Source organism: Neoarius graeffei, chromosome 9, assembly GCF_027579695.1.
Source record: "Neoarius graeffei isolate fNeoGra1 chromosome 9, fNeoGra1.pri, whole genome shotgun sequence".
NCBI classification, from domain to species: domain Eukaryota; kingdom Metazoa; phylum Chordata; class Actinopteri; order Siluriformes; family Ariidae; genus Neoarius; species Neoarius graeffei.
The window spans coordinates 58,698,153-58,720,300 of record NC_083577.1 but is presented as its reverse complement, the minus strand read 5'-3'; the positions used below and the strand labels follow the sequence as shown (position 1 = coordinate 58,720,300).

The window sequence follows — 22,148 nt, the reverse complement described above, 5'->3', positions numbered from 1 at the left end:
GGGCCACGTATGATTTTTTCCAAATATGTGGTACCACCTGAGTATCCAATGAGTGTTGGAAAAGATAGCAAAAGACCCCACTCAATTGGGCTGAGCAGTATCTCAGCACCTTACCTCCTATATTATCAGGCCCAGGACTCTTTCGGATGTTGATCTTCCCAAACACCCGCCGCACTGTATCCTCCTTAATGGTGAATATTCCCACTGCCCCATTGTCCTGTAACCCATCCTGTAGCAAAATGGAATTACTGCCACTGGCCGTATGCTCATGACGGGTGAAGAATTCATTCAAGTCATTGGCCAACAGATAGCGTGCTCTATCATCTGTTTGTTGTTCTGAGCTTTTGCTTGTCTTGTATGGGGCATTTGCCATCAACTTAATACCAGTCCATGCAGCCCTTGAATCTCCAGCCATTAATGTCTCTTGTACCTTGTCTCTGTACTGGCATTTAGCTTTGTAAATCTCCTTGTTAACTTTTTTTTGTACCTCCTTCATGTCATGTTTACTTCCCAAAGCATATATCCTCTTTTTCTCATTTAATACCCCCTTCAACTCTTTAGTCACCCAGGGTTTATTGTTTGGGTACACCCTACTGGTCTTTTTGGGAATCACCGTCTCCACACAGAAATCTATGTAGCCTGAAATGACCTCTGTCATCTCATGCAGGTCGGCAGAGGAGTTTTCAAAGGTGCTCCATGTTGTAGACTCAAAGCACCCTTTCAGAGTCTCCACACTATCCTCCTGCCAAACCTGAGTCTGCTTCACAGTAGGTTTGACTCGTTTTAGAACCTGCTTATAAGTGGGTGTCAGCAGAATAGTATTGTGGTCTGAGCTACCCAGGGGTGCTTTTACACAGGATGAATATGCCTTCGGAATGGATCCATAGCACAAGTCTATAACCTTATTGTTCCTTGTTGAACATGTGACATACTGGGAATAGGTGGGGAGTGCACGTTTAAGGGTACAGTTATTAAAGTCCCCCATTACAAACTTGGGTGCATCAGGAGAAATCTCATCAAACTCCTGATTGATATTGTAAATGACATCGGCTGCTTTATCTGTATTTGCTCTTGGATGTATGTACACAATAGTCAAAAATAATTGTGGGAACTCACGAGGTAAATACGACGGTCGGAGAGACAGCGACAGAAGTTCAATATCCGGGGTGCATATCTTTTTCCTTATCACCGTTGTCCTGCACCATCGGTCATTAATCATAAAACACACCCCTCCTCCTTGCTCCTTGCCCGTGGTCTCACTGCAGCGGTCTAATCGTATGATTGAAAAGCCCTCTGGACAAACCTCCGAGTCCGACACGCCATTATTCAGCCAAGTTTCGGTGAAGGCTAGTATGCAGGCCTCCCGATATTCGTACAAGTAGCGAGTGTTTGCTCGCAACTCGTCCGCTTTCCTCTTGAGCGAACGGACGTTTGCCAAGATGATTGTTGGAAGTGGCACTTTTGCATTCCTCCTTCTGAGTTTTAGACGCGTTCCTCCTCGCTTCCCCCGTTTCCTCTTCTGTCCAAATCTGCTACTGGTGTTGTGCTTTATAATCTCTGCAGGTATATTTGTATCTGATATCCAGTCATGTGTACGATCACGGAGTTGCAAAAGAAAATCCTTTTTGTAGCGTATATGTGCCCCAGATTCACCAGCTGGTTTGCATGCTGAGAACACCACCGCGGTAACTGCTAACAAAAATAATAATAAAACTAATGTCCATATACGGCTCATGATGGCCTGCAATGACTGTGGTCGAACTTATCTACGTTATTTTCAAAATAAGTCACGTAGGACAAAACAAACAACATTGAACATCAAACACGCCGACAAACTGTGCTGCAGGTCGCCACTGTGCAGCGCCCCCTTCTGAGAATAAGAACAAAGGAATTTTTAAATGTAACTAAGAAATTGATAGAACAAGAAATGCAAACAGGCGGCACGGTGGTGTAGTGGTTAGCGCTGTCGCCTCACAGCAAGAAGGTCCGTGTTTGAGCCCCGTGGCCGGCAAGGGCCTTTCTGTGCGGAGTTTGCATGTTCTCCCCGTGTCCGCATGGGTTTCCTCCGGGTGCTCCGTTTTCCCCCACAGTCCAAAGACATGCAGGTTAGGTTAACTGGTGACTCTAAATTGACCGTAGGTGTGAATGTGAGTGTGAATGGTTGTCTGTGTCTATGTGTCAGCCCTGTGATGACCTGGCGACTTGTCCAGGGTGTACCCTGCCTTTCGCCCGTAGTCAGCTGGGATAGGCTCCAGCTTGCCTGCGACTAACGTCCAAGCTAACTGCAGATAATGAGATGAGAAATGCAAACAATAAAATATCAATGTGAACAAACAATAAAGATATAATAATGTTAGCAAAATATGAATCTTATTTTCATTAATTTCACCTTAAAATGCACCAGAATGCACGAATATGAATTGAAAAATCAAAATTTTCTGGGGGAGGGCCCCCGGACCCCCTTCTTTGTGCAAGCACCTGTGGTGCTTGCAGCGGCTGCCTGCGGCAGCTGTGATTCGGGTACCACGCGCATTACCACCACATTTTCCATTTGGGCCAGTAACTTTTCAATTCCACTGGCCCAATGCTTAATGTCTAGGCCTGTATGGGCAATTTAGAGGAGCCAGTTGACCTGATCTGCATGTCTTTGGATGGTGGGAGAAAACTGGAAAACCCGGAGGAAACCAAAGTAGACATGAAGAAAACATGCAAACTCCCCAGCAGGTTCGAACCTAGAAGTAGAGAACTACTTGCTGTCGTGTTCGTATTCTTATTAGAAGTAGTACAGTATCCTCTATAATATAAACATGCTCTGCATCAAATGTAGCTTGGGTTTGTTATGCCAGTAAATCACGTTGAGCTGATGTGTATGAAATATATATCTCATCATCTCAAGCCACTTTATCCTTCTACAGGGTCGCAGGCAAGCTGGAGCCTATCCCAGCTGACTACGGGCGAAAGGCGGGGTGCACCCTGGACAAGTCGCCAGGTCATCACAGGGCCGACACACAGACACAGACAACCATTCACACTCACATTCACACCTACGCTCAATTTAGAGTCACCAGTTAACCTAACCTGCATGTCTTTGGACTGTGGGGGAAACCGGAGCACCCGGAGGAAACCCGCGCGGACACGGGGAGAACATGCAAACTCCACACAGAAAGGCCCTCGCCGGCCCCGGGGCTCGAACCCAGGATCTTCTTGCTGTGAGGCAACAGCGCTAACCACTACACCACCGTGCCGCCCTTGAAATATATATATATATATATTCGTTAAAACAAACAACGGAGGGCGGCATGGTGGTGTAGTGGTTAGCGCTGTCGCCTCACAGCAAGAAGGTCCTGGGTTCGAGCCCCGGGGCCGGCGAGGGCCTTTCTGTGTGGAGTTTGCATGTTCTCCCCGTGTCCGCGCGGGTTTCCTCCGGGTGCTCCGGTTTCCCCCACAGTCCAAAGACATGCAGGTTAGGTTAACTGGTGACTCTAAATTGACCGTAGGTGTGAATGTGAGTGTGAATGGTTGTCTGTGTCTATGTGTCAGCCCTGTGATGACCTGGCGACTTGTCCAGGGTGTACCCCGCCTTTCGCCCGTAGTCAGCTGGGATAGGCTCCAGCTCGCCTGCGACCCTGTAGAACAGGATAAGCGGCTACAGATAATGAGACGAGATGAGAGACAAACAACGGAGAAGTCGTGATATAAGTTTTACTGCGTGTCACTGAGTGAAAAGGTTTAGCCTGCAGGAAACAGTTTTGAATACGAAGGCAGGGCAGCTCCGGAGCTCCTGCGGCGTTATTACCGGCGCTGCTCTGCTCCTCTCCTCATTCGGCTGTTGTGGTGGAAGGCAGCAGCCGCAGCACCTCGTTTCCACCAAGCTGCGTGACCTGAATCACACTTTTCTAACGATTACCTCCCTGAAATTGGCTATGACACTGCAAATTATGCAGTGGCGTTGTCAATCGCTATGCTTGCTTTGCATTTCGGTTTCGCCTTGAAAATATCCCCTGCATTTAACTAAGTCTGATGGTAACCGACAGCTAGCTTGTTTGTGCTTTCGACTCGACTGGCTACATATTAGATTTCAAGCTATTCGTGTTGGTGCGAAGAAAAGTCATCTAGTAGACATGGGAATCATTTTTACAAAGTTATGGAGGCTTTTTAACCACCAAGGTGAGTCATTTCTCGACATTTAAGAAAGACAATGGATGTTTAGCAAACTTAGCTAGCTAGCTAAGTTTGCTAAACATCCATTGCCAGCTAGCTGATATTTTTGTAAACTTCAGATAAGATTTGTGAGACTGTTATGATATGATATAACACTTTTTTTTTAAGTCGAGGCTTGGTAGTGTCTTACAAATGTCTGTCAGCGATAGCATTTCAAACGGATTCGTTGGTCTGTAACTGGTTACGTTTTACTAGTGCTAGCTACCTGTTTGACACTTTGCTAATGTGTTTTTCGACGCTGTCTGGACGTGTCATATGCTAGCAGGTCGAAGCTAACAGCGGACCAGGCTAGAATTTCACTTGGCCTCTACCAGTTAGCACGGTAGAGGACCTGCTTGTGTGAAATATGAAAAGATTTAAAGCGTTAACCTCTTTGTTTTTCTCATTACTGAGTAACCTAATGCTGTCTCTGTCTTTAACTCCAGTCCAAGCTAACGTTAGCTGCTCGTTATTGTTAGCGTAGGTCTGTGTAACCCCGACATCTTATAATGAATGGTCCAGTATAAGCATCAATACTCATTCTTACAAAACCGAATTGTGTTGAATAACGCAGTGTGTAAGGGTTATCCGTCTTTTTTTTTCTTTTCTTGGTCAAATCTGTCTCAAGTTGAATTGTTGCGCCGCTTTGAAAGACTTGAAACCTTAATGATGAAGCTGTTTAATTAATGAGTGTTACACTGTCATACAGTTACCTGCTTTGAAAGTAAACAAGCTCTCCAGATGAACATACACCGTCACTCATTACTGCTATCTTGATTTCTTATATACAGACTAATATCATGTAAAATATGTGGTGCAGTGACAGACTCTCGGCGTCCATGTAATGAGACACAAGATCTGAACCAGCGCTGAGTGAGAAGGACCTCTGTGTGATAGCCTGCAGTGTCCATGGCTTCTTATTCATTATAGATGACATGACCTAGTACTGGCTTAAACCCTGGCATTGCTTAACTTGCAGCACCGCTTACTCAGGTTTCACTTGAAAGTCAGCTTGTCTAGAAAATCTAGTACTGAGCAAGTCTTAGGCGTATGGATAGAAATGCTGTAGAGCAAAGATGCGTTCAAAAATGATCAAATTAAATGTTTCTCTATTTAAAAAAACACTATAAAGAGCACTAAACAGTCTGTCAATATTTATTTGGTGTGATGACCTTTTGTTTAGGGCGGCACGGTGGTGTAGTGGTTAGCACTGTCGCCTCACAGCAAGAAGGTCCTGGGTTCGAGCCCAGCAGCCGGCGAGGGCCTTTCTGTGTGGAGTTTGCATGCTCTCCCCATGTCTGTGTGGGTTTCCTCCGGGTGCTCCGGTTTCCCCCACAGTCCAAAGACATGCAGGTTAGGTTAACTGGTGGCTCTAAATTGACCGTAGGTGTGAATGTGAGTGTAAATCGCTGTTTGTCTCTGTGTCAGCCCTGCGATGACCTGGCGACTTGTCCAGGGTGTACCCCGCCTTTCGCCCATAGTCAGCTGGGATAGACTCCAGCTTGCCCGTGACCCTGTAGAACAGGATAAGCGGCTACAGATAATGGATGGATGGACCTTTTACTTAAAAATAAGTCTCAGATACAGTGGGTGCAGTTTTATAAGGAAATGAGCTGTACATTTTACTTAGCATCTTGCAGAACCAGACACTGTTCTTCTGGACACTTTGTCACACTTCTTAATTTTGCAGCAAAACCCAGTAGCTTTCGTTGTTTGTTTGTTTTTTTGCCTGAGAAGTAGTTTCTTACATATATTACATAGACACCAGTGTTTTTAATGGGAAATGCACCACTCATACTTTTTTTTTTTTTTTTTTTTAATATGAACTACATCCCGTACATTGAGAAGTACAACCGTGACTTATTTTTCAGTATCCTCACTCATGAGGCTATTGAGCAGTTGGTTTGATAAATCTGTGTACTTTTGTGAATGTTTCTATATAATAAAAAGAAAATCACATGTTGGCTTGAAGATAGGGAGGCACGGTGGTGTAGTGGTTAGCACTGTCGCCTCACAGCAAGAAGGTTCTGGGTTCGAGCCCAGCAGTCGGCTAGGGCCTTTCTGTGTGGAGTTTGCATGTTCTCCCCATGTCTGCGGGTGCTCCGGTTTGCCCCACAGTCCAAAGACATGCAGGTTAGGCTAATTGGTGGCTCTAAATTGACTGTAGGTGTGAATGTGAGTGCCCATAGTCAGCTGGGATAGGCTCCAGTTTGCCTGCAACCCTGTAGAACAGGATGAAGCGGCTAGAGATAATGAGATACCATGAAAAAAAAGCCAGGTATTACCTATTTATTATTATACGCGTGCATGCACCCCCCCCCCCCCCCCCCCCCAAAAAAAAAAAAAAGATTTTTTGATGTCCATTGGTATGTGTTTTTGTTTTTTTTTCTCTTGTAAATATGCATGAAGAATATCTAATGAAGTTTTGGTAGCCTGTCAGGTGTTTAACACGTCTTTCTCTTTCCCGGTGAACAAAGAAATGCTTCTGCACATGCGCAGCAGAAAACTGTCCCATTGAATATTTGCATCAGCTCTGACCTGACATAATGTCTTGACAACCATGCAGTATCGTAAACCATATTCAGTGCTCATTCTCCATTGGGTAGAGTGATGTAATACACGTAGGATAAGCGATATGCTAACAATAAGGCATGCCAACAAACCAAATGAATGAAACCCACTAGAAAGGAATAGAATACATATGTTATTTACCAGCTTGGAGGTCCATACCGTGAAATACCGTGACTGAAGTCTTGAAAGTACTGACTGAGGCCCAAGGCCGAGGTCACAGTATTTCACCATACGGACCGATCTTAAGCTGGTAAATATATATATATATATATATATATATATATATATATATATATATATAATTTTTTTTTTTCTTTACCAAATTTTAACAGAAAACGAGAGTGCCCAAAAGGGAAAGCCGAGCCGCCATTTTGAATCCTCATTCGCGGCTGTAATGCCAATTGCTTCCTCCTCGGTATACAAGTGCACTTCCATGGCAGGAAAAAAAACCATTTTGCTGCCTATGTAGTCCCCCATTTATACAAAATTGAGTCATTCAGGATTCAGCCATGTTTTTGCTCAGTGTTGGCAACAGTTACGGGTTTTTAGCTTTCTCCTGAAATGTTTTTCTTCTTCCTCAGGGTAGTAAAACTCGCTTTTGCTGTGAACACTGTTATCACTGTCCATGCTGTAAAATTAACGCTGTTCTCCTGAGACATGCTACAAAGCAGATTAGTGTGTGGCCAGAGGGGTCCTCAGAGGCACTCCAGGACTCCCCCCCCCCCCCCCCCCCCCCCCCCAATCACTGACTGGAGCATGTTAAGACAGGTGGCCACCTACGTCACAGATCTCCAGGAGTACACGGAGACCGTCACTGCCTGCATGAGGAAGTGCATGGACAACGTTACAGTCACCAGAACCATCTCCATTTGGGCCAGTCAGAAGCCATGGCTGACAGGGGAAGTCCACAGGCTCCTGTGGGCTCGGAATGCCACCTTCAGAGCTGGGGACGAGTTGGGCCTGAGGACAGCTAGGGCCAACCTGTCATGAGGCATCAGGGTGGCCAAGAGACAGTATTCCAGGTACATTGCTGACTATTTCAATGACAGCAGAGACTCCAGGAACCTGTGGCGGGGGATTCGGACCATCACAGACTACAAGCCCTTGCCACAGACCTGTGACAACTCCATGTCTCTGCTGAATCAGTTGAACGACTTCTTCACTCTCTTTGAGGCAGACAACAGCACCACGGCACAGAAGACCCCACCACCTCCCGGCGACCAGGTGTTGACGCTGTCCCCAGACAGCGTGAGGAAAGCTCTCAGGACGACAAATGCATGAAAAGCCCCGGGTCCTGATAACATTCCTGGTCATGTCCTGAGAGACTGTGCTGAGGAGCTCACAGATGTCTTTACAGACATCAACATCTCGTTGAGCCAGGCTGTTGTCCCCACGTGCCTCAAAGCCACCACCATCATCCCAGTTCCGAAGAAGCAGTCTCTCTCCTGCTTCAGTGACTACCGCCCTGTCGCACTCAGTCCCATCCTCATGAAGTGCTTCGAGCGGCTAGTCATGCGGCATATTAAGTCTGCCCTCCCCCCTGCCCTGGACCCTTTCCAGTTTGCATATCAGTCCAACCGTTCGACTGATTACGCCATCTCCACTGCCCTCCACTCAGCTCTCACCCACCTGGAGACAAAAGACTCGTATGTCAGAATGCTGTTCATAGACTTTAGCTCAGCATTCAACACAATCATTCCTCAGCAGCTCATTCATAAACTGGACCAGCTAGGACTCAACACCTCCCTGTGCAACTGGTTGCTGGACTTCCTGACGGGGAGATCACAGGCTGTACGGGTCGGCAGCAACTCCTCCAGCACCATCACATTGAACACGGGGGGGCCCCCCAAGGATGTGTGCTAAGCCCCCTCATCTTCACTTTGCTGACCCACGACTGCACACCAACATCCAACTCTAATCTCTTCATAAAGTTTGCAGATGACATGACTGTGGTGGGTCTTGTCAACAATGGCGATGAGACAATCTACAGGAGTGAGGTGAGCCGCTTGGCCTTGTGGTGCAAGGACAACAATCTCCACCTGAACGTGGAGAAGATGAAGGAGATTGTTGTGGACTTCAGGAGAGCGCACACCCAGCATGCTGCACTATCTATCGACGGTGCTGCAGTGGAGAGGGTGAGCAGCACCAAGTTTCTGGGTGTGCACATCTCTGAAGACCTGTCCTGGAACAACAACACCGCATCACTGGCCAAAAAAGCCCAACAGCGTCTACTTCCTCCGCAAACTGAGGAGAGCAAGAGTCCCGGCCCCCATCATGCACACATTCTACAGAGGCACTATTGAGAACATCCTGACCAGCTGCATCACCGTGATATGGCGCCTGCACCGTGTCCTGCTGCAAGACTCTGCAGCGCATCGTGAGAGCAGCTGAGAGGATCATTGATGTCTCTTTCCATTCTCTAATGGATATTTATAACTCCCGCCTCACCAGCAAAGCCATCAGGATTGCAGGTGACCCCACCCACCCATCTCACAGCCTCTTCAGTCTGCTGCCGTCGGGGAGGAGACTGCGGAGTCTCCGGGCCAAAACCAGCAGGCTCAAGAACAGTTTCTTTCACTAGGCGGTCAGGAGGCTCAACTCCCTCCCTGTTCTGTCCCTCCTCCCCTCTCTGCCCCCTGCCACAGATTCTGCCCGCACCCCCCCGCCCCCCATTCAGCATCTGACATGTCACCCTCACAGTTCCCTCCCCCCTCCCCCCCCAACACACACATACTCTCAACATTCATTAACACACTGAACTCAGGGACTGCACATTTCACTTTACCTCGCTCATTTGCACTATTCTGCACTACCTCACCTTAACAGCTATTAGTTTGTTTATACTGCTATACCTCAAGTGCCCTTGACTGTTTTTATTTCAGGGGTCACCAAACTTTTTTTTCTCTGGAGGCCACATTGTCGTTCCTGACTGTGATGGGGGGCCGGGGTCAGGTCAGCTATATAACATAGAATTGTATGACCCAGACAAATATGACCACCAGCAGGCCTCATTGTGTAGTAGAGATTACTAGCCTGGTGCAGCCATCCCCACTACTATATCCCCCCTACTATATCAACACTTGATTCCTGGCACATACAGTTAGGTCCATATATATTTGGACACCGACACATATTATTATTATTTTTTTTTTTTTTTACCTGTTTACTGAAACATATTCAAGTTATAGTTGTATAATGGACATAAAGTCCAGACTTTCAGCTTTCATTTGAGGGTATCCACATTAAAATTGGATGAAGGGTTTAGGAGTTTCAGCTCCTTAACATGTGCCACCCTGTTTTTAAAGGGACCAAAAGTAATTGGACAATTGACTCAAAGGCTATTACATGGGCTGGTGTGGGCAATTCCTTCGTTATGTCATTCTCAATTAAGCAGATAAAAGGTCTGGAATTGATTTGAGGTGTGGTGCTTGCATTTGGAAGATTTTGCTGTGAAGAAAACATGCGGTCAAAGGAGCTCTCCATGCAGGTGAAACAAGCCATCCTTAAGCTGCGAAAACAGAAAAAACCCATCTGAGAAATTGCTGCAATATTAGGAGTGGCAACATCTACAGTTTGGTACATCCTGAGAAAGAAAGAAAGCACTAATGAACTCATCAATGCAAAAAGACCTGGACGCCCACAAAAGACAACAGTGGTGGATGATCGCAGAATAATTTCCATGGTGAAGAGAAACCCCTTCACAACAGCCAACCAAGTGAACAACACTCTCCAGGAGGTAGGCGTATCAATATCCAAATCTACCATAAAGAGAAGACTGCATGAAAGTAAATACAGAGGGTTCACTGCACAGTGCAAGCCACTCATAAGCCTCAAGAATAAAAAGGCTAGATTGGACTTTGCTAAAAAACATCTAAAAAAGCCAGCACAGTTCTGGAAGAACATTCTTTGGACAGATGAAACCAAGATCAACCTCTACCAGAATGATGGAAAGAAAAAAGTATGGCGAAGGCGTGGTACAGCTCATGATCCAAAGCATACCACATCATCTGTAAAACACGGCGGAGGCAGTGTGATGGCTTGGGCATGCATGGCTGCCAGTGGCACTGGGTCACTAGTGTTTATTGATGACGTGACACAGGACAGAAGCAGCCGGATGAATTCTGAGGTATTCAGAGACCTACTGTGTGCTCAAATCCAGCCAAACTGATTGGTCGGCGTTTCATAATACAGATGGGCAGTGACCCAAAACATAAAGCCAAAGCAACCCAGGAGTTTATTAAAGCAAAGAAGTGGAATATTCTTGAATGGCCAAGTCGGTCACCTGATCTCAACCCAATTGAGCATGCATTTCACTTGTTAAAAACTAAACTTCAGACAGAAAGCCCCACAAACAGCAACTGAAAACCGCTGCAGTAAAGGCTTGGCAGAGCATTAAAAAGGAGGAAACCCAGCGTCTGGTGATGTCCATGAGTTCAAGACTTCAGGCAGTCATTGTCAACAAAGGGTTTTCAACCAAGTATTAGAAATGAACATTTTATTTACAATTATTTAATTTGTCCAATTACTTTTGAGCCCCTGAAATGAAGGGATTGTGTTTAAAAATATGCTTTAGTTCCTCACATTTTTATGCAATCATTTTGTTCAACCCACTGAATTAAAGCTGAAAGTCTGAACTTCAACTGCATCTGAATTGTTTTGTTCAAAATTCATTGTGGTAATGTACAGAACCAAAATTAGAAAAATGTCTGTCTAAATATTTATGGGCCTAACTGTATTTGTTTATCTTTACTAGTGGTTTGCAAAAGTAGTAATCGAGTCTTCACACTTTGTTTTAATTTGAAATACCACAGATATTCCATTTATTTTTATTAGAAAATAAATATCAAAGCTGTCAAGGTAAGAAACATCTGCCTAGTTGAGGTGATTGACACTGGCAAAGGTGACTGGAAAATTATAAATTGTAGGTAGGCCTGTTGATGATGATGATGATGATGATGATTGTGCAGCACTTAAGGTCAAATAAATAGGCCTATAAAATAAATACATTAAAAAAAAAAACAGTGAAATTATAATATGAGCAATAGATCACAGCAGTTGTGCTGTGTCCTGCACGTCATTGCTCTCATCCGTGGCCAACGCAAAAAAACTCGAATTCTGACGCTTTCTCATTCAGCTGGTCATACACGTTGTCCCCCAAATCTTCGGTTCGCCTGGTCATAGTAGGTGCGGAGAGACTCGCCGCGTTGAGCGCATCCTTGTCGGGACACACCTCCTCGGCCACAGCAAGCATCCATACTTTAACAAAGTCCCCATCAGTAAGCGGCTTTCCATGGGTAGCTAGTAGGTGAGCTACCTTATAGCTAGCTCGTACAGCAGCCTGGTTGATCTGGGTTTGGCGAAGGAATACATTCTGTTGTGCAGCCAGTCCGCATTTCATCCTCCGAATCCTGTCTTCTCTTGTTTGCCCTCGCAAACTAGCATACTCTTTGTGGCGGGTTTCGTAGTGACCAGCGCTCGAAACTAACGGTGTCCCGACGTCCCGGGGACCATAAAAAATGCCATCGGGACACACAATTATCATATCTGGGACAATCCCGGGACCACTGGCGGCTCGTTAATAGGGGCGATTTGGGCGACGCACTCCCAAACGGGGAGGGAGTGTTTTTTTATTTTTTTTTTTTTTTTTATATCTACTCCTACTACCAACAGTAATGTCATTGTCCAATCAGGCTAAGGTCGCGCCTGGTGTAGCCACGCCCTTTTGGGGCGATTTCTGTCAGGTTCAGATTTGCCCCCAAATCTCCCATTGACACTAATGGTACGTACGTTTTTTTCGAAAATCATGCTCCCAATGCATTTTCTATTAGGTTTTATGTGCGCGCACAAGCAGCGTGCTTACGTCCTACGCCTGTTGCGCCGCGCAAGTGTTGCCAGATTGGTTTTAAGTGCATTTTGGTGGGTTTTGAACATAATTTTGGGCTGGAAAACGCAACTTGCGCGGGAAATGTGTGAACATTCTATGAAGATGGCGGCGAGTGTTGAGTGCAACAATACGATAGCGTCTCTGAAAGAAGATCCCTTTAGTCGTCGTACCAATGAGGAGAAAACGGTAATCAAACAGCTAGGACCTCCTAGACCGAATTTAAACATCAAGCAAGTGTCTACGAAGGGGGAGAAGACCTACTCAAGAGGTTTTAACAAGAACTGGTACCACCGGAAAACTTGGCTAGCTGGCTGTGATGTAGTCAATGCTCTTTTTTGCTACCCTTGCGTTCTCTTCCACCCTGGAAGTAGCACAGCAGACGGTACAGTGATATCTGATATTTGAATTTACTAGGCAAAAGTTGTGTGTGTTTTACCAATGGCAGTTTAACATTGCCATGTTTTTGTTTTACCAATGGCAGTTTAACATTGCCATGCTTGGAATATTTCAGTAGCCTCAAGTTCTCTCTGACTTGGTGTAAATTAAGCATATTTTCAGTTTTTATATATTGTACAGTATGTGTTCATTGGAGCCAGCAGCACCTTACCTTTTTTTCCAACTTGTTAAGCCAAGTTGCACTGACTACAAAACCTTGTGTAACCTTGTGTGTATAGCTAAATAACTAAAGCCTTTTGTGTTCATTGACATGCCTGTAATACTTTAAATTTCCTTTTAAGGCATGGCTTTCTGTAGGAATTCTTGGGAAAAAAACTGCAGAATTTATTTAGAATTATTTGATGTTAAAATGGTGCAATTCCATATAAAAAAAACACATAATTAAGCTGCACATGTTTGTTTGATGGTTATGCTTTTCATCTTTTTCAAAACTTAAACACTTGTTTTGGATTTATATCCTGCCACTTTAATTGCATTCTTTAGAATTGAAGAAATTAGAATATGTTTATAATTAATGTGTCTACTTATTATAGAATACTGGAATAATATGAGAAAATAAATGAGTAATGTAATATTAATTGATTGTGATGCCAAATGTTTTGCTTTGAAGGCTTGACAATGAATCTTCCTTAGTTTTAGCCTGGCAAGCCAGACTAAATGTGAATATTTGCCACTCGTAGGCAAAAATATTTTTGGCCGCTAGGCGGGTGGGTCTAGTTTACTAGGCTACCTTAGTTTGCCACCTTTAACTTGTTCAGTGTTGCCACCTAGTGGAGAGAAGAGATATTGTCTATATTGATATCTGAATTTACCAGGCAAAAACAAGTTCGGCCAATTGATTTGCTACCTAGGTCAATTTACTTCAGTCCTGTGGACATTTACGGTCCGTGTAGACATAACGGGGGAAAATTGCCCACCCGAAAAAAAATTCAGGAGCCGCCACTGCCCGGGACAATGGAAAAAAATAGATCTAGAAAAAAAGTTCTACATTAATATTATTTACAAAGCCGTAACACATACGTAGACATTCACCTAATTTGTCAATTTTAATTTTAAAACGTTAACAGCGAAAAATACATAGTAGCTACACTTTCGATGCACCTGCATCCGTAGGCTACAGAGCAGCGCATTCTGTTCTAGAATCTTCGGCCGGAGTCCGCATTATATGGACTTGGAATGGAATTGCTACAGCACACGCTGCGCCGACTCTTGCCAGAACAAAAATGCTTAAGTGGTTGAAGCGGACCGACCGCGGGGAAGAAACTGAAAGCCCAGACAACGTCTCCGGGACCTTCAGGATCCAAAGTGTCATCGCCTGGTCTGCAGGCAACGCTAGCAACTGAATGAACTGAATGAACACTGTTAGACACGTTATAAAATACAACAGGAATGATGTGGATGATATTGACGGAAGATACCGTTCAACAGAATAAGTGAGTTTTCTTGGTGTCTTTCTAGTTCAGAAAGTTTAGTCAGTCAGCAGCACAACTAGGCTCGGACCTGGCACTACGTTGATGTTTCTAACATTTGCACCCACGTTTCGGCAGCGAAAGTTCATAAAATGGATAACGGAAAGTTCATAAAAATGGATAACGGCAATGGATAACGGAAAGTTCATAAAAATGGATAACGGTAATGGTGAAAATTATAAGTTGGCCTTAAGTGCCAACAGATATTCAAGGTATAAATAGATGAAATGAACATAAAAGGGGTCTTATTTTCAGCTAAAGTGTACTGCAGATGTAGGGAGTTGAAACATTTTCTGAATGAGCTAGTTGGCCCCTTTAAATAAACGGGTATCTATTCATACAGTGAGATCGCCAAAGTTTAATCAACTGAAAATGCAATAACTGTAATTTTGAAGTAGATGATGTATAGGACATGTGTCGCTTGTGTCTTGTGACTTATTGTAAAAATGATATAAAGGGTTCAAAATTGCATAGTTACAAATATAATAGTAACTTCATATGATAATATTAACCACTGGTTATTTCAGAGAGGAAAAAAATGGGGACACTATTGCTTCCATTCGGGACAATACAACACAGAATTCGGGACCACTGGGGGACACAAAGAAAAAAAGTTAATTTCGAGCCCTGGTAGTGACGACGCAGATTATATTCTTTGAAAACCGACACACTTTCTTTACATACAAGACAAACTGCACGGTCCTTACACTGAACGAAAAAAATAATCGGTGGTCCACTGTTTAAAAACTCTGCACTCTCTGTCAGCTTTTCGCTGACCGCTAGCCATTTTGCTGTCCTGAACACTGACAGTTCTCTACGCGTGCGCTGCCTGTCACTGCTTGATCGCGAGCATATGACGAAAATTCGGAAAATATGAATAGTTCATTTTATAACTAAATATCAATTTTAATTGATAAAATCAACAGAATGCAAGATGCAGACGTTGTTGTTGTTTTTGCCAAAAAGCAATTAAAAAAAATAGGCCATGACCACTTTTGGGGATTGCCTCATAGGGCCGGTTCAAGTGGTGGGGGGCCGGTCAAAGGGGGGTGGTGGGCCGGAGTCGGCCCGCAGGCCGTAGTTTGCTGACCCTTGGTTTATTTGCGCACGTGTGTGTGTGTTTAGTCCATGTCTAGTTCTTGTCTAGTGTGTTTTATACTGTTTTTATATTGTTTATTTCAATTATTTTATTTATTGCATTGCCTGTTTGCACCGTGGGTCAGAGAGGACTGATTTCATCTGTGCTGTACGTCGAGCATGTATAGCATATTTGACAAAGTTGACTTGACATGCTGGCAAAAAATTTATAAGATTTTTGATAATCTTTATAAATAAATCTTATGAAAAAAAAAGATAAATGTTGACAAAAATGCTACTATGTTTGTTGTGAACGAGCGAGTTGCCAGAGGTCCATAACCGGGGTCTGTAACTGGGGTCTGTATTGTAGGATACGGAGCTGCTCGCCAGCCAATTAGAGTGCAGGATTTGATGGAAACCGGACAGTTGGAAAAAAAAAAGGTTTTATTCCATTGAAAGTGTTCTGTATGTATAATAATTCCCGATATTTCACTTCAATGACTTCATTCTTAGTGTTTTCCTGCTGACTAGATGTGCATTGTCAAAATGGTGAACTGGTTCAAAGTTAAAATTCTTTTGATTAACTGGCTTTTTTTTTTTTGGATGTCCATATAATATTAAGAACATTACACGGTGATGTGAAGATATGAAGTTTATCTTCTCATGTTGAAAAATATATCACTCATATGCTTCGTTTACTCATGATTTATCCATTCGCTACTTAATCAACTTCATATCTTCGTGCCACTGTGTAATATCCTCTATATATGTTGCGTTCTCTAGTGACATCCAAACATTTAGTTTTCCCAAAACAAAATTAATGTTTGGAGAGTGTAATAACTTTCTTTGCTTGCAGCAATGAGGAACTTGGAGACAGGCATGACTGTTCAAGGAGAGTTCTATTATTTCTTCACTTTTCAGTAACTTCACACGTGCATGCGTGCATAGCATGTCTTGGGGAACACATCTCTCTTGACCTCCTTTCGTTACTGGCTATCTGAAAAGCACACAGACACGCATTCATAAACGGGCAGTAATTAGACACGGGTGTAACGAATCATGTTATCTGCTGATTCAACCTGACTCCTTGCCGTTCACAGCTGAAGCTCAGCCACACCCTTGTTTCCGCAGAGACCTAAAATGTTTCGTGCTAACTTGATAATGTGGAAGTCATAAAATAAAACTCTAACAAAATTTGTGCCTAAGACTTTTGCACAGTAATGCTTTTTTTGTTTACAGCGCAACAGGAAGACGCACATCTCTGACCATTCAAACTTTCTTAAACTCTTCTATAAAGTTGAGTGACTGTACGAGCCTTTCCATTATATAGGACACAGCCTCCAATTATCATTTGTTTTTGAACATTATGCATTACTCACAAAATTTAAACTGTCAGTGCTTTAGTTTAAAGTAGTCAGAATTGGAATATGACCCCTTTTGAGCATGGTTTTATTAAACAGAAATATTCACAGAACAACTAGGTTTCATGTTTAGTCAAAACAATACTCCGTTAAGAAGTTAATTATCTTTTGAGTATAAAACGAGAGAAGATTTTTCAAGATGCACACATGCTTGGCTAACAACTTGTATATAATAGCACTAATGAAGTTGAATAGAGTTGAGCTGAGTAATAATCGGTAAAATGCTGTAAGACAAGCAATTATTTGTATTAAAATAGTCTTGGGGATGGTTTAACAATGCTGTCTGTCTAGACAGTTTCTCTGTGCTTTTGCTTGTAAAAGGGAAGTGGAATTTTCTCATTTCCTCCAGTTTTTTTTTTCTCCTCCACACAGGCTTTTATGAGACTTTATTTTAAACAGACAATAATGGGAAATGTAAGGGTTCTCTTTGCGGAATTTACTTGAAAGTACGCATTAGACGCCGCTGTATGCTTCCTGAATTGCAGTTACCCATAGGCACAACACTCTTATGGTGATGATACACGGGGCAACTTTTTGGGCAATGTTGCCGAGCAATGTTGCTGGGCAATTGCGTTTTGACTCTTTTCTATTGAGATTGGGCAACATTGCTTCTTTCTGAATGGTTTTGATAATCTCTGGCAACTTTTTGAGATAAGCCAATCAGAACGCGAGTATCGAGTCATGTGACCTCCGGTGAGGTTCGGATCAGAAATTTCAAACAAATATGGTGGCCGCTCAGTGTCAGTGGAGTGAAGAGATGGAGAGACTCCTCATCTGTTTTTACGCCGGTAAGTTATTTTAATATTCTATATGGAGGAATTTACCTCACCAAAGCTCTAAAAAACAACAGACAGCTTGATTAAATGGTCACAGCAAAAATTAAGACATCGATTTTTTTTTTTAGCTAACTGTAAACTGCCGTTGCTAACTGTTGTTGCCCTGAAAAGTTGCCCTGTGTCTCACCTAGTTGCCCGTTGCCAGCAACTTTGCTCGGCAACATTGCCCAAAAAGTTGCCCCGTGTATCATCACCATTACAGTCCTGTTGAGATGCCTTTTTAGTGAAAACTTGGTTGCTTATCTTCATGGTAAATACAAGAATAGGTCCTTATTTATGTCTTTGATTCCACGCTACATTTTGTCTAAGAAAACCCTAATTTGTTTGAATTTTTGAGGCCGTGGTGTTTTGCCATTGGCTCCTTATTGGACGTCCTGTCAGAAGTGACAAAAACAGCAGACAGGGAGCTGATGTGCCATGTGGGGGATCCATGTTTATTTGCCATGAAAGAGAGCGCATCCCTGTAGAGAGGTCTAACCTTTAGACCCAAGATACGTATGATAACTCGAGTGTTTTAAAATTCTTTTCGAAGCAGTAGTCTTCATGTCTCCTGAGGTTTTATTGCTATCAAACCCAAACCTCTAAATGAAAGGAATGATGAGCATTAACATTGCATTAGGAATAAAGATTTTTAACTTTTGATCAGTCTGTCAAATGAAAAATTCATAATCTGGTTTTCCATCTAGCTTTCTAATGTGAAGTTTGAAAATTAAAAAACCTAAGTGAAAGACCAATTTTTTAAATTTGGGCTTTATCAGTAAAGGTGAGGTGTGTGTGTGTGTGTAAAAGTAATGGAAACAGGTTTGCTAAATAAATGAAACACATTTTAGCACTGTGTGTAGACCTCTCAAAACATAAACATGGCCTCATAGGACGCATGTTCACTGTGAACGAACAAAAAGTTTTTGTGATGTTATGAGTGAAAATAACATCAAGTCATTGTAACCCTCAGCAGAATAAAGTAGTGATACTTCTAAATGTGAAACATCAATCAGATTTATCTATTACACTGCTGTTCTTTTCCATATTTGGTGAAAAACAACTGTGTACTTTGGATATTATACTCTTAGGGATTTTTTGCATGAACGTAAGTGATGATTTGCATGTGAAAATTTGTTTTAAAATTGCTAAATAAATAAAGTTAGTTTTGATTGTTCAGTAATTTGGTCCACCCTGGTAGCTTGTTTATAGACCCCTACTTTACACTTACCTTTCTTTAACTTTATTTTCCTTTCTTGGACATAAAGAGAACAAATAGTAGCTACAATATACGAGTATTATGATGCACAATATGCCTAAAGGCTTCTGGGCACCCAACCACCAGATCCATATGCGTTTTGTTGAATATCCCCCCCCCCCCCCCCCCCCCCCCTCCCTTTGCTCTTCTTATAACCTCCACCCTTCTGGAAAGGCTTTCCACTAGATTTTGGAGCATGGCTGTGGGGATTTGCCCATTCATCCACAAGAGCAGTTGTGAGATAAGACCCTGATTTCAGATGAGGAGGCCTGGGGTGCAGTCATCATTCAGATTCATCCCAAAGGTCAAGTCAGTTTTTGTATAGCGTTGTTTTTAAAAACGGACATTGTTGCAAAGCAGCTTTACAGAAAAATAAAGACTTTAAACATATGAACTAATTTGATCCCTAATAAATTTTATTTATCCCTGATGAGCAAGCCTGCGGTGACGTTGGCAAGGAAAAACTCCCTCCGATGACACGAGGAAGAAACCTTGAGAGGGGGTTCAGTGGGTTTGAGGTCAGAACCCTGTGTAGGACACTCGAGTTCTTTCACTCCAATCTTGACAAACCATGTCTTTATAGCGCTTGCTTTGTGCACAGGAGCATTGTCATGCTGGAACAGCTTTGTGCCTCTTCAGTGAAATTGTCTTTGTATGCTGTAGCATTACATTCGCAACAATTATGTTCTTCCAAAATTGTGGTAACAGTTTGGGAAAGAACCACATACGAGTGTGATGGTTATGTGTCCACATACTTTTGGCCATATAGTGTATTTCTTAAGCTGCCTCACTGAGAAGCATCCTCTTCAACCATGTCCTCAGCTGCTATCTTAAAAGCACATTAATTTGCTTTGAATGATGACACTAGTCACCTGTTCTCTGTTTGCTTTTATGTACACTTTGGAACCTTTACCATTTAAAAATGGCTTTTGATGAAACCGGGCTAAAAACACTCCTGAAAAGTTTTTCCTTGCAATTCTGCATTGATGCCAGAGCATATAGCAGTTGTGCCTGTTTTACTCCCTCAGGTACAATGTGTTATGAACATTCCTTTGTAAGCATAACTAAGGTATTTTTAGCTGCTCTTTCTGCTGTCTTTCTTAGTCTATAATTACTGTCTCTTTATTTAATACAGTACCAGTTAAAACTTTGGACATGCCCTCTACAGCAATTCGATGGTTTTCTTTATTCTTATAAATTAATACATGTCATGTCTTAAAGTAATGATGAATGTCGTTTCTCTTTACTTAGTTGAGCAGTTCTTGACATAATATGGATTACTACAGTTGTGGAATAGGGCTGTTTACTGTGGGGTTTTTTTATTTATTATTTACTGTTTGATGATCTCAAACATTATGAAGACAAGAAATTGCACTAATTACCTTTTGACGAGGCACATCTGTTAATTGAAAAGCATTCCAGGTGACTACTTCATGAAGCTGGTTAAGATGATGCCAATAGTGTGTAAAGCGTCATCAAGGTAAACAGTGGCTACTTTGAAGAATCTAAACTATGAAACACATTTTAATCTTTTTATCTCACAATTCCACATGCTCCATATGGTTTTCATAGTTTTGATGTCTTCAGTATTGTTTTCCGATGTAGAAAAGTCAAAATGCAGAAAAATCTATGAATGAGTAGGGGTGTACAAACTTTTGACTTACTGTATGTCATCTGCAGCTACCGTAGGAGCAAAGCATGTATTCAAAGGGACATGTAATGTACTTGCGTGTTTAAAATATTATAATGGGTGTGGTACTGTGTTATTTTTCCATTGTAATGATACGTCACCTTTCCTCATTCAAATTGTGGGAAATCCAAAACACACACTGCTCGATCCAGTACATTTACAAGGCCCAGTTTTGTAATAATTTGTCATGATTTGAGTGTCATGAGCATTTTGCTGCTCTGCCTGATGGTTGTTTCAGGATTGTTCTGTGCACATGGCTTAGGTTTGTTAGCAGAGCAGCTTGACATTTTGACTGTTTAACCAAGGAAAGTGGTTTGGTTTGTTCCATATTCACAGCTGTGTGACAAATTGAAAGTGTGAATGTATGCTTGAGAAAGGGAGTGATGTCTTAGCCCAGTGTTTCTCAAACTTTTTTTTTTTCAGACCAAGGACCATTTTGTCCATTAAAAAAAAAATTTGTGGCCCACCTAACCCAGACATGGGCATTTTACGGCCCGCGGGCCGCATCCGGCCCTTTGGTTCATTCTGACCGGCCCGTGTAAGGTTAATTAGAAATTACAAAATAAACGTATTTTCTAATTTTACCTCATGCATGGACTGAATGTGCATTGCTTTTATTTTGAAGTTGTGTTCAACAAAAATGCAATGCGCGCGACATGAAATCCCACGAAACCTAATCCCGCGATAACTACTTCCGTAATTTGTCCAGACCAACCACAAACTTGTACGTCATCCTTCAAACGGTCCAGCCAATCACAGTGTGACGTCACCAGCAGGCACTGGAGCCCGAGCCGATCTGTAGATCTGATACCTACACCGAATCGACGTTGTTGCGAGCAGGTCACAAGAAGACTTTAACCCCCAAAAAGAAGAAAGGTAGATGCCGAATGCAGGGCTTTCAACAAAACATGGACTGCTAAATATTTATTTACTGAAATCAGAGATAAAGCTGTGTGTTTAGTTTGCGGAGAGCAGATCCGAAAAACACCAAATGAGGTGATTAGACTACAAATGTGGCCGTCGTTATAATATGATGTATCTTGCTTGATATTTGGAGTAGAAAGACAATATTGTGATGTCTTTGTGTTTTGGGGTGAATGTGACTGAAAAAAAATGGTACAAACGTTCATATTTTGCTAACCATTGTTTTGGGAAATTTGATTGAATAAATGACTTTTTTTTGTAAGGCAACCTCGTTTTTTCCAGACTCTTACCAGTCTTAGCAGCTTGTAAAAACACTGCTTTATATAAAGAAATACAATTAATATTTGCAGAAATTTGCAGAAAACCACCAGGTCGTTTTCTCA

At 42.6% G+C, this 22,148-nt stretch overlaps 1 protein-coding gene across 2 annotated transcripts in view; it reads left to right on the top strand.

Moving 5' to 3' along the window:
* The first annotated feature begins 3,736 nt into the window (after positions 1-3,736).
* Positions 3,737-22,148, top strand: part of arl5a (ADP-ribosylation factor-like 5A) — a 32,958-nt gene continuing 14,546 nt past the window's right edge. The window contains exon 1 of one of the 2 annotated variants that reach the window (XM_060929969.1): positions 3,737-4,167. In XM_060929969.1, coding sequence (XP_060785952.1) covers positions 4,122-4,167 — 46 coding nt within the window. In that variant the 5' untranslated portion in view covers positions 3,737-4,121. Of the gene's footprint in view, positions 4,168-19,372; positions 19,456-22,148 lie in introns of those variants that run through there. The other variant, XM_060929970.1, reaches the window with a different exon arrangement.